We start from the raw sequence: 15,789 nt of genomic DNA, 5'->3' as shown, positions 1-15,789 counted from the left end.
TACTTGAGGATTTAAAATGATAAAATACTAAATTTCAAAGTCATGGAAACGCATAGTTTTATTTTAAGATTATATTTATTTATTCTTCAGAGACACAGAGAGAGACAGAGACATAGGCAGAAGGAGAAGCAGGCTCCCTGTGGGGAGCCCGATGCAGGACTTGATTCCAGGACCCCGGGATTACAACCTGAGCTAATTGCAGACGCTTAACCACTGAGCCACCCAGGCGGCCCGGAAACCCATAGTTTTATAGCAAGAGCAGAAATATACTTGTTCAAGACCTCCTAAAAGGATATGAGCTAAAAACAAGTGTCAAGGAAAAAAATATCTCTATAGTCCTTACTGTCCTGACAATTAAGCCTATGGAAGAGAGCAAGCATATGATCCAAATTCTACAAAATTATGGAGGATCAAACTACAGTGAACTGAGTTCACCAAATCTGAGGGTATTTGAACAATGAGAGGCCATCCCATTAACGGAAGACATACATTTAGAAAGTAGGTGAGAACAACTTCCATTTAAGGAAGAGGTTGGTTGTTTGGGTGGGTTGTACAGTAGTATTGTTTTTCATTTATTTATTCCTTCAGTAGATATGACTTGTGCAATAGACAATGATTCCATTTCAGAAAATAATAGATAAATAAAATCACATTTTAAGAGAAGAAAAGCCCTCCTTATTTCAAAGAGTGATACAGAAATAATTTCCGGATGCCTGGGTGGTTCAGTGGTTGAGCATCTGCCTTTGGCTCAGGTCATGAACTTGGGGTCCTGGGATCCAGTCCCATATCAGGCTCCCTGCAGGGAGCCTGCTTCTCCCTCTACCTATGTCTCTGCCTCTCTCTCTGTCTCTCATGAATAAATAAATAAAATCTTAAAAAAAAAAAAAGAACTTCAAAATAACCAGATAAAACCACAATGACAGGAACATTGACATTTGGTATACAAGGCCCCTTGCCCCTCACCCTTCAGGGGCTCACTAAAAGTGTTGGGTAAAGTCTGAACCCTTTGGAACTGCCCACCTCTTCTCTCCACCCAGCCCTGTTTTCTGGCTGTCTCATCTCCTGCCCTTACTTGTCCCCACCCACACAGGCATCTAGCAAGCTCCTTGGAGATTCCCAGAATGTCTTTCTCCATCCTGTGCACAGGGCAGCTCCTACTTTCAAGCTCACTCTCACTAATATTGTCTCTGATGGCCTTCCTACCTTGTCTTCTTCCTCTGTGCTCCCACTCTACCTCATTCTCACCTCTTTTATAGCACTTATGACTTGAACTGCTATGTTTAGCTTGTTTGTCTCCTGTATGGAAGATGATCTCCCAGGGGCATTGGAAAGAGTGACTTTAATTTTCACATCCCTGAGGCCTAGCATGGTGCCTGAAGCACATGCCTAACTGGATAAACTGCTGTTGAACGAATCAACTGCCCCTGAGTCCTCTCATGACTCTCTATCTTTCCTGCCACAAAAAGAATATAAATATGAGGTGAGAATGGTAGGTAATTCTAACATTTCATTCATTTAGTCATTCGACAGACATTTATTGAGCATCTGTTATGTGCAAGGCACTCTTCTAGGAGCCTGAGATACATTAGTAAGCAGAGTAAATGAAGATCCCTGCCCTTAAGAGCTCACATTCTAGCTGGGGACATTAAATAACAAACATGACAAATAAGGAAATTACATGCTTTGTTAAAAGGTAATAAGAGGTAAGGGGAAAAGATATAAGAAGAACAGAAAAAGGGGGATTGGGAATGTGTGAGCTTCAATTTTAAATTATGTGATCAGGGGCATAGGATCTGCCAAGTAGACAATGAAAAAGTTACATTTGGGCAAAAACTTTGAGAAGGAGGGTAAATTAGACATGGAATATGTGGCAGAGAGAACATTCAGCACAAAGGCTCTAAGGTTGAAGCAAGGAGATCAGTAAGGTTAGCTAAGAATGGGTGGAAAGAGCCATGTAGAGGTAGGGGGGTGAGAGGCAAGGTTGCAAATCATGGAGACCTTGTACGTCATTTTAAAGACATTGACCTTGAATGAGATAGACAGCCATTGGAGAATTTTGAGCAAAGGAGCAACATGATCTGACTTAGATCTGGCTTACATTTTAGAAAGGACTGCTTTGGCTATTTTTGTTGAGGACTGAGTATTGGGGCCAAGGGTAGAAGCAGGGAGATCAGTTAAGAAGCTATTGAAATAATGCAGATGAAAGATACTAGTGGCTTATATCAGAGTTGTAGATGTGGAAAAGAGGTTGGTCCTACTTGTATTTTGAAGATAGAGAGATCCAAAATCATTTGCTGACATAGATGGGTTGTGCAAAGAGAGAAGGATCAAGAAAGTTCAAGGTTTATGACCTAAGCAATTGGAACAGAAGCAAAACCATATGCATTTAGCCTTAGCTAGGAGCTATACTTCACTCACCCTCTTCCTACTGTTTGGTAAATATTAAATGAGGTCCACATGTAGCAGCATGGTTATCCATGTGGAGGTAACCGGATACAGAATAAAGTAGGAAAAAAGAGTGTTATTTAAGCTGCCACCACTTCCATGGGTTAGCCTCTAAGTCTTGCTCTTTTCTACCTCTTCCTTTTACCCCTATATCCCCAGAATTACAACAATTTTCCTGAATGGCTCACTTGTCCAGAACTAAAGAGAATTGTGCAATAAATTTAACAGAAAACAGTTTAATGGTAGTAGAGTTTACAGAAGCCTAAAGAAGGTAGTGCCACTATTAAAATGATAATGTGGAAGATGATCATGCTGGCAGTGGTTAGAATATTTGCCTTTGCTGCAGAGTTCATAGGTCATGGATATATCATACAGTACAAGAGGTGGAGGGAGGGACGCCTGGGTGGCTCAGTAGTTGAGGTCTGCCTTTGGCTCAGGGTGTGATCCCGGGATCTGGGATGGAGTTTTGCATTGGGCTCCTTGTGGGGAGCCTGCTTCCCCCTCTGCCTATGTCTCTGCCTCTATCTATGTGTCTCTCATAAATAAATAAAATCTTAAAAAAAAAAAAAAAGAGGGAGGGAAGATAGCAACGTCAGTGGGATGGCCTTGGTCAAACCATGTAACTTTTTTTTGGGCTAAAATATTTCTGAGGCTATCTGCCAAACTGTATCCAAAAAAAGCAAATTTGTTCCTTGCAACTGAATGCTTATAATGGAAAACCTCTGGCAATGGAAAACTTCCTTCCTTGTAAACGAATGCTGCATTTACATATGTTGAGATATGGAATGTGTCCATAAATAAAGTTATGTAATTCTCTATCAAATAAATTCCTATATCCCAGTTCTTAGTATTTTACATTGAATCCTTAGGAATTATTTTAAATGCCTTAACAAAATTCTGCGCATTGAATATTGTTTTTAAAAAGGTGGTATTAAAAAAATTTAAAAATTAAAGGTGGTGTTGAAAAATATTTAATGCATTTCTTTGTATCCTTAGGATCTTTTTGAGCAATTCAGGATGATTTGAAAACTTTAAAAAAAATGAACAAGAGGGGCACCTAGCCGGCTTAGTCAGTTAAGTATCTGCCTTCAGCTTATGTCATGATCTCAGTTCTGGGATCAAGCCCCATGTTGTAAGGCTCCCTGCTGAGCAGGGAGTCTGCTTCCCTGTCTCCCTCTGCCCCTCCCCCCCATTTGTGCTTTCCTTCTCTCTCTATCTCAAATAAATAAATAAAAAATGAAGAAGAACTTTACTAGAGATGTGTATTTTATAGTGTCATTAAATATTGATTAAACAATCACTACATTCAGAACATTGTATCTTTGGTGATATTATAAAATTTACACTTGAATCTTTTTTAAAGAAACACTTTTTATTTTTAAGATTTTATTTTATTTAAGTAATCCCTATACCCAATGTAGGGTTTAAACGTACAACTCAAGATTAAGAGTCACATGCTCTGCTAACTGAGCAGCCAGGTACCTTTTAAAGAAACATTTTTAAAAGCGGGCTTTTATTCTCTTTTCCAGTCATTCATATACTACTTTCAACAACTATTGCCTATCAATAGAAAAACAACAGAAAATAAAGATAATCCATCCAATTTTGCATGTTCCTCTCATGTCTGAAGATATCTCTGAAACAGAGAGGTCCAAGTTTGAACTAAAAACTATGTTTTTTAGTTTGCCTCCATACTTCTAGGCTGTTCATTTGCCTTGGTCTAACATTGGAAATGCGTTTGGAAATGTTTCTCTCGATGCGTGCCCGGGTGGCTCAGTCAGTTAGGCACCTGCCTTCAACTCAGGTCGTGGTCCTGGAGTTCCGGGATGGAGTCCCCCATCAGGCTCCCTGCTCAGCAGAGTCTGCTTCTCCCTCTACCCTCACCCCATTTGTGCTTACTCTTTCTCTCTCTCACTCTCTCTGTGTCTCTTAAATAAAAAATCTTTTAAAAACAAAAAGAGACTCATATTTTAAAGCATGTTCCTACTAAGTAATAATTTAAACTTTTTCCTAAAAGGCATATGAACCTCTAATTCTGATAATTCTAGCATATCTTCTTTTTTTTCTAGCATATCTTCTAATAAAAAAAAGCCTTAGACATGTAAAATAAAATCAAGTAAAACAGAAAGAGAAAAAAAACTAAAAATTAATATTTCTTCACTTCAAAATTATTAGAACATCAAGCCTCTTGGGTTTTTTTTTAATTTTTTTTATTTTTATTTATTTATGATAGTCAGAGAGAGAGAGAGAGAGAGAGAGAGGCAGAGACACAGGCAGAGGGAGAAGCAGGCTCCATGCACCGGGAGCCCGATGTAGGATTCGATCCCGGGTCTCCAGGATCACGCCCTGGGCCAAAGGCAGGCGCCAAACCGCTGCACCACCCAGGGATCCCAAGCCTCTTGGTTTTATCTTATCCCTTGGTTTGGGATGCATTCTAGATGGGATATTTGCCTCTCATAGCTAGCTTGTTCCACATGAAGCTCAGGTAATCAATTCACCAGGCGAAAGTAAACCAAACACCTGTTTATGTGAACAAAAATGTCCAAATTTTCTTTTCCAGGCATTATTCTCACGTCATGAGCAGATATAGTTCCTGCCAATGAAACTATCATGATCGATCCATAAGCTTTCATTAGTGGACTTGTAATTTATCAATGAGTTAGAATGCTCAAATCCAGCTGAAATTATTACAGCCATCACCACAGTGGCGGGCAAGTTCTAGAATGAACTGTACCAACTATTCCCAATTTCACAATCCTAGTATTAAAAAAAAAGAGTCAATTTTAGGACCTTGATTTTCTCCAAGTTCATACTTTTTAAAAAAGCAGCACACTCATTTTTATCTTTTTACATCCATAATATTAATGAATTTCAGTTCTTTCTCATATAAGGAACTTAGAACCTACTGGGAGCTTTTATTAGAAGATTCAGATGTCCTAGCTACAAAGACACTTTGAATTGAAGTATTTCCTTTTAGTGCTTGGTTAGAATACATATTTCCAAAATTTTAGAGTAAGTATGAATCTTCACTTTCCCCACCAACGCTAAATCTGCTTCTCTTCCAATGTTCTTTATTCACCTACCTTAGACAGAAACCTGAGAGTTACCCTGATCTACTTTGCCCCCACTGACCTATCAAGTCATCAAATAAACATCCCTTTTACCTCTCAAAATATTTTCAAATATACTCACTCTCCATTCCAGATACCACCAACCTGGGTGAGGTGACCATCTTCTCTTACTTGAGCTCTGTATTGCTGAAATAGGTGCATAGCTGGTCACTACATTTTTATTCTTGCCTTTCACCAATCTATATTCAAAATTTGACTAAATCATAACTTCAGAGATATTACAATGACATTCCTTTACTTTAAAAATCTTGCAATGTTTTTTCATTGTCATTGGGATAAAATTTAAATTCCTTAACATGACTTAGAAGCCTTCATAATCGATCAGACTTCCATCTCCCTTTCCAGTATTATCTCTCACTCCCCTTCTCCTTGAACCGTCCTTTGTTCTAATATGTCATGGCTCTCTATCTCGCCACCCCAGCCCTTTACCTGGAACAAGATTCTATAGACTCATTTATTTTTTTTTATTTACTCAACAACTATGATGGAGGAAAGACTTGCTATTTGCATCCATTATTATATTATACTATTATGGAAGGCCTACTCCATGCTAGGTACTAGGAAAGAAATCAGTAATGAAGCCAGGCATGGTTTCTGTTCTCCTAGAGCTTAAGGTCTAGCATGGAAAATAGTCATTAAGCATATAATGAGATGAGAGTTATGACATGGAAAGTATAAGGTGATGTGGGATTAAATGTCAGGGTAACCATACTAATTTAGAAGTCAGTGGAGGTTCCCTGAGGAAGTACCATTGAAGCTAAAATCTGAAGGATAAGTAGGTGTTAGTTGTGGTAACAGAAGAGTGGGGAGGAAGGAGGAAGTGGGAGACTGGTGGAAAAAATGTCCCAGCAACACAATTATATGGAAAATATATGAGTAATAAGAAAAGAAATAGCCTTTCCTTGTTATAGGATAAGATATTGGGAACAGATACCTTGTTGAATATATTTTGTTAGTGGCCCATGTTACCAAGGACAAAAATTCACAAGGTTCTCATTACCCTTTGTTAATAACTAAAGTTAGGTAACTCCTCCTTTCATAGGTATTGTTGCGATTAAAGGAATTCTGAGGCATCCTGGTTGAGAGACAAAGTCTAGATATCAGAAAACTAGTGTTATTTTCATTTTGCTTATGACCTTGACCAAATGACTTATACCTATACCTCTGTTTTGTCATTTGTAAAAGGGAAACGATAATATTATCCAACCCAATTTAACTTGCAGGGTAGGATCACATAAGATAATGCTGCCAAAAGTATAAAGTACTTTGTGCTTAAGCGCTAAACCGCTGCGCCACCCAGGGATCCCTAATACTACTTTTTTACAGGCATTTCAAGCATATTAAATAGTTTCTTGACATTTCTCTATATTAGTAGCAACTGAAATCCATTTTTCTTATGATTTCTAGTTGTAGCAATAGGGGCTGCATTTCCAACTCCACAGTAAGTAAAAAGCCCTCTTCACTACCCCTGAAGAGGGACAGAACTGGATCCTGTCTTTTTTTTTTTTCAAAGGACCCACTTGCTCAAAGTAAAAATATTTTGAAGTAGAAAAACTGAAAAATCCAGTTATTTTGCAATCATCAAAAACCAGAATAAGTTTCAGCTGTAATCAAGTTCTTCAATTCTTTATTTTTTACAACAAAACTTATCTGATCAGTCCTTTCTTACTTGTCTATTTAAACTTACTATCTAATTTCCCAGGGGTGAATTTACTGACAAACAGTAATATAAATGCAAAGAAAGTTAGACTGAAATATAATCTCTACCTACTTAATAACTAAATCTTAGGTATTAAAAAAAAAACTTCAGATGTCATGTTAGTCTCTTAATTAATAAGGCAGACCCATGAAATAATACACTGTTAGTTTATGAGTTTATTTTGCCAAAAATTTACTCATCCTTGAGTAGTTATAGTTAAGTATTTAAGTGTCAAATATCTCCATCACAAATATTAAATTTTTCTGTATGTTTCTATAGCCACAATTAGGAATAATATCAAAAGCTCATTCTAAAATATTTTACAGGAGTGCCTGAGTGGCTCAGTCCATTAAGCATCTGCCTTCAGCTCAGGTCATGATCCTGGGATCCTGGGATCAAGCCAGGTATCAGCATCAGGCTCCCTGCTCAGTGGGGAACCTGCTGCTCCCTCACCCTCTGCCCCTACTCTTGCTCTCTTTCTCTCTGTCAAGTAAATAAATAAAATCTTTAAAAAAAATTTTTACAAATATTGAGAACTGTACAAATACACTTCTCAGAGACAAAGAGTGGGTTTTTAGTTTTGAATGGCACATCTCTTTTTGTTTATAGTCTTTTTTTTTTTTTTCCTTTGGTAAGCAATTGGATTTCAAATATAGGAACTCTTAAAGATGTCTAATTTCAAAGTCCTGTTCGGATCTTTAAAAAAAATTCGAGGGCAGCCCAGATGGCTCAGCGGTTTAGCACTGCCTTCGGCCTGGGGTGTGATCCTGGAGACCTGGGATCGAGTCCCACATCAGGCTTCCTGCATGGAGCCTGCTTCTCCCTCTGCCTGTGTCTCTGCCTCTCTCTCTCTCTCTCTCTCTCTCTCTCTCTCTGTGTGTGTGTGTCTGTCATGAATAAATAAATAAAATCTTTTTTAAAAATTTGATTACAAGTTTCAGGAACCTTAAAGAAAGTTTGATAACTTTATTATCTTATTTCTGTACGGTTGTGGAGAAGATTATAAAAGCCATTTAAAAAGAGAAAATAGTTCATGGCTAACTGATTTCATTTCAGATGGAAAAAAAGCTCTTAAAGTGCATATTTAGGAATCTCATTTAGTTGATGACCAGTTTAATTCTAATCTCTGTTAGTATATGTTTGAAGGAAATAGAGTTCATGGAATTATGCAGTCAGATCAGTGAGCACTTGCTCCTGCATTTGGTGTAGGGCAAAGGCCTTTGCAAGCGGAATCAAGAATGTAGGCTTCAAGTCTCAACTCTGCCACCCACTCTTCATGTCACCTAAGCCTCTTAAGAAAGTCACTTCACCTCTGAACATCAGTTTCTTATTTGTAAAATGGAGATAACAATGCCTTTCTGGTAAGCTTGTTACTAAGAATGAGTGAGATGTGAAGGCTTGGTAAACTAGAAACTACAGAAGTAAATCACAAAATTTATCACGAGCTCAAAGATTCCCATAAGAAATTCTACAAAGAATAGTTTAATATGTATTTTGTGTTCTTGTTCTTGTTTCCTTTTCATATGTATATGTGCTAAATCCTTCATTAGGTTATAAGCTCCTTAAAACCACAGAGAGCAAACCATATCCTCTTCCCACGTGGCTCTCTGGATTACATATAACTAATGGACACTCACAGGCTTTGTTGATAGATATTCTTATTCCTCAGTTCCACTATCAAGCAAAGAGTCACTACTGTCAGAAAGCCTACTTTCACCCAATTCTATGTCTAAACCTGCGTGCTGTAATCCACGTCTATTTCCACACATTCTCTCCCCTAAACTCATGGAGAATTGGCAGATCAGTATTGACTTAACAAAAGCCTTTCTCGCTGTTAGCAGACTCTTCTCAGCTGCAAGATAGAATCCTCAGTTCTTGATTTAAATCTACCCCTCTTCCAATCCAAAGCTATAGAATTGACTACTTTAGACCCAGGGAGAAAAAAAGGAGAACCTCATGGCTCACTAAAGATTTCTAGAGCCAATGAGTTCCAGAGGAATGCCCAATCCTGCCTGGGCAATGGAGAAGAATAAATTACAGTGATGTGAAATGGCTAGAGGAAACGTGGACAGAGAAGAAAAGCAGGATTCGGGTAAAGGCACCAGCAAAAGCAGAGTGTTCCGAGGGTACCGATATTCCCTTAGATGAATGATGAGATGCTCTGGTATACTCCAGTGCTTAAGTAAAAGTCTTTATTTGATAGGTAAGTTAGCATTAGCTCCTAATAAGACACTTTTAAAAGCTGAAGGGATGGTGAGGTTGGGATGGCTGGTTCTCAGTCTCCCTCCTTGGATCCTATAATGTGCCTATCTGATCTGGCCTCGGCTCAAAGTAGCTCTATTTTCTTTTCATGAGGTTTTTAATAAGCGGGCCCAGTTCAACGCACCTCTTGCGTCTAAGAGAAGAGTAGTTTCAGCCAAAGCCACCTCGCTCTGTCTTTACCGGTATGGTGTTTCTTTCATTCAACAGCCCTTGGAGGGCTCACACGGTCCTCCGGCTGGAGGTGGACACGTGTGTCCAGAGCCAGCTCGGCGCGCCCTGCGCTTCAGCACCACCGCCTCTGGACAGCGCCTCGCCGGCCCGCGGGCTGGCGCAGGCGAGGCCTCCCCGGTCTCTCATCCACCTCCAGCGCGCTCCCCCCCCACTCCTTGTTTCCTTCAATGACAGAAAAAAGAGCACCCCAACTTCCAACCTCTACTCTCTGCCTGCTTCTGGAGTGACCTGGGTCGGTCCTCAGGGTCTGCCCGCGCTCGCCCCCGCGCCGCTGGGTCCTACCGGAGCAGCAGAGAAGCCGCGTCCACCGGCGGCCCGAGACCTCCGACAAGCATCCGTCGCGCCCCCCGTGGCCCCGCGGAATCCCGGGCCAGCAGCCGGGAACCACCGCTCGCCCCTTTCTCTCCACGCCCCAAAGCCTCCAGCAAACAAACGCGCGACGATGCTCGCGGCCCCCGCCCGCTCGCGCACACGCACACGCACACGCACACTCACACACTCGCACTCGCACTCGCACTCGCACTCGCACGCCGCCAGCCTTTCCGGTGCCATCGCCGCCCTGGGCAGAGCGCCTCGGCCAACTTGGGCCCGGATCCGTCAACGCCGGCGGGAGAAGGGCCGCCCGCAGCGCCGCCCCGCCCCGCCCCTCCCGCCCGGGCCGCGGGTCCAGCGGCCAAGCCCAGGCTGGCCAGCCCCCGCCCCCTTCACTCGCCGTCCACCCCGCGCGACCGACACACGGTGCACGACCCTCAAGAACATCCGCCCTGGGCCGCTCCGAGCCCTTGACCGAACCCCGAACGAAGCCCCTCGAAGCTCGAAGCTCCAGCCCTGCTGACGGTGTGCTCCGTGCGTGCGTGTGTTTGTGTCTCCAAGGCAAGGCATATGCATCATTTAACTCCTTCGTGCTTCCCCACCCGTCCTAAACAAGCAGCACGCCACCTCCCACCCCGTCTTTCCTTCTACCCCACCCCGACCCTCACCGGCCAAGTGTCCAAACTGCGGTACCACCGCGCCCCAGGTCCGGCACCCCAAGCTCCCGCCCGGCCCAGACCCACAGTCCCCTCCGGCCCGTCCCCTCCCCCACCCGGCGGCCCCCGGTGAGCCGGGTCTGGCCGGAGCCGGGGACGCCCGGGAAGCGCAGCCTGCGCCCCTCCCCGGGGCCCGGCCTAGAGGGGCTGACCTCCCACCCGAGGCACCAGCCGGCGCGTCCCTCCAGGCGGCACACGCCTTACAGTTCAGGCGCCCTGGAAAACACAGGTGCCGGGAAGGAGAGGCGGAAGCAGCCTCCGGGGGCGGGCGGGAGGACTCACCGAACATCTGAATGTGCCCTTTGGTGATGGGGTTGAAGCTGCCGCAGGCAAGCAGGATAACGTGGGTCTTGGTGGTCTCAGTCATGGTGCGGGCGGGTCCCTCGCGCTGGTTCAGGGGTCGCCTCTTTTTTTGTGTCTCGCTATGTCTGCAGAGGGAGAAAGGAAGGCGAGGCTCCGGCGGTGGATGCTGTGGACTCCAAGGAGCCGCTCCAGACGCAAACCGCGTCACTCCCCGCCTCCCCTTAACGCTTGCAGCTCCGGCGAAAGCCGAGGCTGCTTTTGTATTGCTCGGCTCCGTCCTCCTCTTTTCTCTCTAGCCCTTTTCACGTCCCTCGTCCTGGTCTCCCTCGCCTCCCGCTCCTCGCCCCCACCCGCCTCACTCCATCACGCTCTTCCTTAGTGTTTAGGTGCAGGGCAAGACACAGTATCCCAGCCCAGAGCCATGAATCCTCACAGCATGGTGTGAGCCCTTTCTTTCTCTTACCTCCTTCTGACTTTTCCTCCCACATGCTAACATTCTTCTGGCCACATCTACTTTCTCTAACATTTCCAACTCCAAAAGTGTTTGATCTTACGAATTTTTTTTTTTCTTCCTCAAAATTTTAAGTGAGAAATGGCAATCGTTCATGTCAGGAATGCTAATTTCGTTCTTTTCCCCCTCATCTGGTGATTTTGGACTGTTGAACTGAGTCCAGATCTTCACCTAGCGGTTGCCAAGAAATAGGGGGAATCTGAATCCTTCCCCTGGAATAATGAACCTTTTGTGGGTTGAAGCGATGCCGAGAACAGATATGGGGCAGAGTTACTGAAGCTGTATTAGGAAGCTACTGTGATCTTATGTAAGCTCCCAAAGTTGAGACAAAGATTTGCCCATTCAACAAGTGTTTCTTGAATGCTCACTATGTGTGAGGCCCTGTGTATAAACCCTGCCTGTAAAGCAAACTCACCCTCTTGATGGAGTTTACATTCTAATGGAGAGAGATAGGTGATAAGGGAGGAAAATATTAGATGGTAATTGTGCAGTGCACAATAAGGATGCCCTTCACTCTCTAATAGAACTAAAGGTGAATGGGGGAGAGGAGCCACTTTAAATCCAGTAGTCAGGGAAGGCCTCTCCAGGGAAGTGAAATTCAGATTGCAACCTAAATGGCAAGGAACTGCTAGTACACATATTTTGGGACAAGGAAGGGTTGATTGTGCTCATAGTTGTGAAAGAAGGCCAGCGTGACTAGAGTGCATGAAGGGGAAAGCGCTAGGAGACAAGATTAGACTGTCCTTCAGGACTGAATGAAGTAGGGCTTGGAGGCTAGGATAGGGACAGGGTGTTTTTCTAAGTGGAATAACTCAAAGAGGACTAACAAAAGGAAACCACTGAAGCTTTAAGTAGGGGAGTGATGAGTAATTTACATTTTTATAAGATTACTCTGGCTGGTAGGCAAAAAGTGAGAGGGTGAGGCAAACGTTCAGGAAATTCTGCTAGTAACCTAGGGTAAGGGGAGTTGTCCTTGGGCTAGGATTTGTAAAGGTGAAGTTGATGAAAAGCAGATGGTCTCAGGATTTGTTTGATAGATAGAATTCCTGGTCTTTCACATGGGTTGGGTGTGAAGGATGAGGTGAAGAGAGATCTAAGAACTTGTCTAGAAATTTGGCTTACGCAAAGAAGTGGGCTGAAATTGAGAAAATGGGGAAAGAAAGTTTGAGGGATAACCAAGTGTTATATTGTGATATCTATTAATTCTTGTTTTTTAATGGCCTTTTGAAAAGTTGAGGTATAATTGACACATAAGTTGTCTTAGTTTTAGGTGTACATAACAATTCCGAAATTAGAGATCCACAGGTACAAATATTTACCTTTCCTAGGCTTTGAGATTCCTGAATAAATTGCTACCCTATATTAGTGGGTTGTTGTTTCTTATTCAAGATCACGTAAATATTTGCCAAATTTTGCTAATATTTGCAGTAAATATTTACTAAGTTATGCTGAATAGCAAATCAGCCCTAATATGCACAAAATTTCTGGTTCAGATACAAAAGTCCTATGAATTGATGTATATTTATAATGGGGTTTGTATCTTCCCTGGCATGTGATGCAGGTTAGTGTGGGTAGAAAGTGCAAGAGATACTGAAGGGAGGCTGACTTGGGTATGGAACTCTGACACTAGCTGGGCAATTAGCATAATTATAGTTAAGCAATAAATATTTTATGGAGTGTCTGCCATGTGCAAGGCACTTGCTTTAGGGACTGTGAATAAAACAAAGTCCCTACTTTACTAGAGTTTACATGCTAGGGGGGAAAACAGACCATAAAAAAAAATGAATAAACATAATGACAATAGATACCACAATGAAAAATAAAGCAGGGTAAGAAGAAAAGGAAAGGGAAATAAATCCTCCTTTACACAAGGTGGCTGGGGATGCCATCTTTGTTAAGATGGTATTTGAGCAGGAGACCTGAAGCAAGTGAAGGAATATGTCGTTTGACTATATGTGCAGAATAGTAAGTGAAAAGAGTCTGATGAGCAAGAGTGTTAGGGAATGTTCAAGAAGCACACATACATGTATTGCTGGAGAAATGAAAGAAAGTGAAAAGCAGTTGAAGACAGACTAGAAAAGTAGGACAGACACATAGGGCCTTGTAGGCTCTGGCCAGGGCTTTGGCTTTTTCAGAGAGACATAGGAAGTCACTGGAGGGTTTTGAGTGGAGAAGTGACATGAGTTGACTAACACTCAAAAAGCATTGGTTTGGCAGGAGATATGAATTCTGGAGTCATCAGTATAGTTCTATATTTAAAACCATAGGATTAAATAATGAGGTCATCTAGGGAGTAACAGATGTATAAAGAAGAAAAGAGTCCCTCAGATTAAGCCGTGGGGCACATCAAATTAATAATAGTGGCTAACATTCATTGAGTACCACTAGAAGCCCAGGCACTATAAGCTGTTTACAGATGTGAATTCATTTAACATTCACAATAACTCTAATTGTGAGTTCATATAATTCTAATAAGTTCATGTAATTTATCCCATTTTAGAGAGGGATAAAGGAGCACGGAAAAATGACAGAACTGGTCCAAGTTCAGAAAACTAGTATGTATGGAGCCAGATTCAAACTCTAATAGTTTTTTATCAAAGGACCTGCTCTTGACCCTTATCTCATTGTGTTTCAATGTGCTATGCTATACTAACCACATTTGTAAAAATGAGGGTAACTATACCCACTAAGCCACAGAGATGTGAAGATTACTGATAATAGATGTGGAATACATAGCATATAGTAGGTGGTCAATAAGTGATACCTATTTTATAAATGAGAGAATGGGACTTCTTAGCAGAGGTATGAAGAACAGACTGAGAATTGCCTTACCACATCTTAGGTTTTTTTCTCTTCTTTATCCAGGAGAAATGGAAGAGTGGAGAGCAAAATTCAGTGTTAACTTGCTGGAATGACTGGTCACTCAATTCTACAAGTTAATTTTAGTAATAAAAAAAAAAAAAGAAAAAAAGAAAATATCCAATTCAGGATTCCCACACACAAGAGTGGTCAGTAAATATTTACTGATGAATTAAGATCAAAAACCTTTTTTACCAGCCCAGTGCCCAGAGAGTAACAATGACACATGAGTGTGTTATACAATGCAATTAATATTTTCAGTCTTGTAGGTTATGTCTTAAGTAATAGTTTAAATTCTATTGGTTAGATTAATTGGTTGTGATTCTAATTGTCTCTTGTCATTTTCCTTATGCTTATATCTAATTTCTGTATTCCCAAAGAGGGCTCTGGAATTGGAATATAAAAACATTGGGAGGGGTGTCTTGTGGCTCAGTCAGTAGAGCATGTGACTCTCGATCTCAAGGTCATAAATTCAAGCCCCACGTTGGGGAGAGAGCCTACTTACAATTAAAAAAGAAATTTAAAAAATAATAAAGACATGGAGAACAAGTTCTGGTTCTGCCACCTGTTAATTGTTTGGCTTTGGGCAAGTCATTTATTGCCGATTCTGTTTTGTCACCTGGAGCGACTTTAAAATGTGCCCTGTGTACTTTAAGGGATGCTATATGGATCAAATAGCACCATCTGTGAGTCACTGACTTTTTAAAAAGCATAATGTAAGCTTTTGGTCAAACTCCATAGTTGTTACCTACAAAACTCCTATTGCTTTTAAGTGTTTAGTTGTTTCTATTGATGGCTTTGTCAAAGAAGTTTCTGGAAGTTCTGATCTTAGAGGGTAATAGCTTTGGAAATGTGCCAGTAGTGTATATATTAACCAACAAAAGCAAATAGCCAAAAAGATACTAATAACAAATTTATTTTCAGGGAGGATTCCAAGGCTGGTTCATGAGATATAGAAATGGGAATGTCAACTCTTGCATAATACATGTACCTTAATATATATAGTGATCTATTCTCGGGAATGCTTATTTTAACTGAGGTAATATAATTTGGTCCAATATTTCAACTTTCCAACAGCTGGGTAATTGCTTTAGGCTGAAAAGTTACCAGAGTCATTCTCCCACAGCTTAAATCTTGCAATCTGCTCTAGCCAGTTTAGTTTCCAAATGGCTCAAGACGGACAGTCCAACCCAGAACTTTCCCTGCTGTCAATATTGGTTCTGAAGGGTAGGTAGAAGTGTCTATTGGGTCGGATTTGAAATGTACACATGTGAAGTCTAGCAGAGTGGATACACACGTTCCTTTCTCTCCCTATTCACG

General features: G+C 41.7%; 1 protein-coding gene across 5 annotated transcripts in view; it reads right to left on the bottom strand.

The window, feature by feature from the left end:
• The window catches only part of NMNAT2 (nicotinamide nucleotide adenylyltransferase 2), a 191,981-nt gene that overhangs the window by 141,686 nt on the left and 34,506 nt on the right, over positions 1-15,789 (bottom strand). For 4 of the 5 annotated variants that reach the window (XM_041755656.1, XM_041755646.1, XM_041755636.1 and 1 more), the window contains 2 exons: positions 14,443-14,539; positions 11,079-11,224 (listed from right to left, as the gene is read on the bottom strand). In XM_041755656.1, the coding sequence (XP_041611590.1) occupies positions 11,079-11,163 (85 nt within the window). In that variant the 5' untranslated portion in view covers positions 11,164-11,224; positions 14,443-14,539. The remainder of the gene's footprint in view (positions 1-11,078; positions 11,225-14,442; positions 14,540-15,789) is intronic. The other variant, XM_041755625.1, reaches the window with a different exon arrangement.

Source organism: Vulpes lagopus, chromosome 1 (assembly GCF_018345385.1).
Source record: "Vulpes lagopus strain Blue_001 chromosome 1, ASM1834538v1, whole genome shotgun sequence".
Taxonomy (NCBI): Eukaryota; Metazoa; Chordata; class Mammalia; order Carnivora; family Canidae; genus Vulpes; species Vulpes lagopus.
This window is presented reverse-complemented; position numbering and strand designations above follow the sequence as displayed.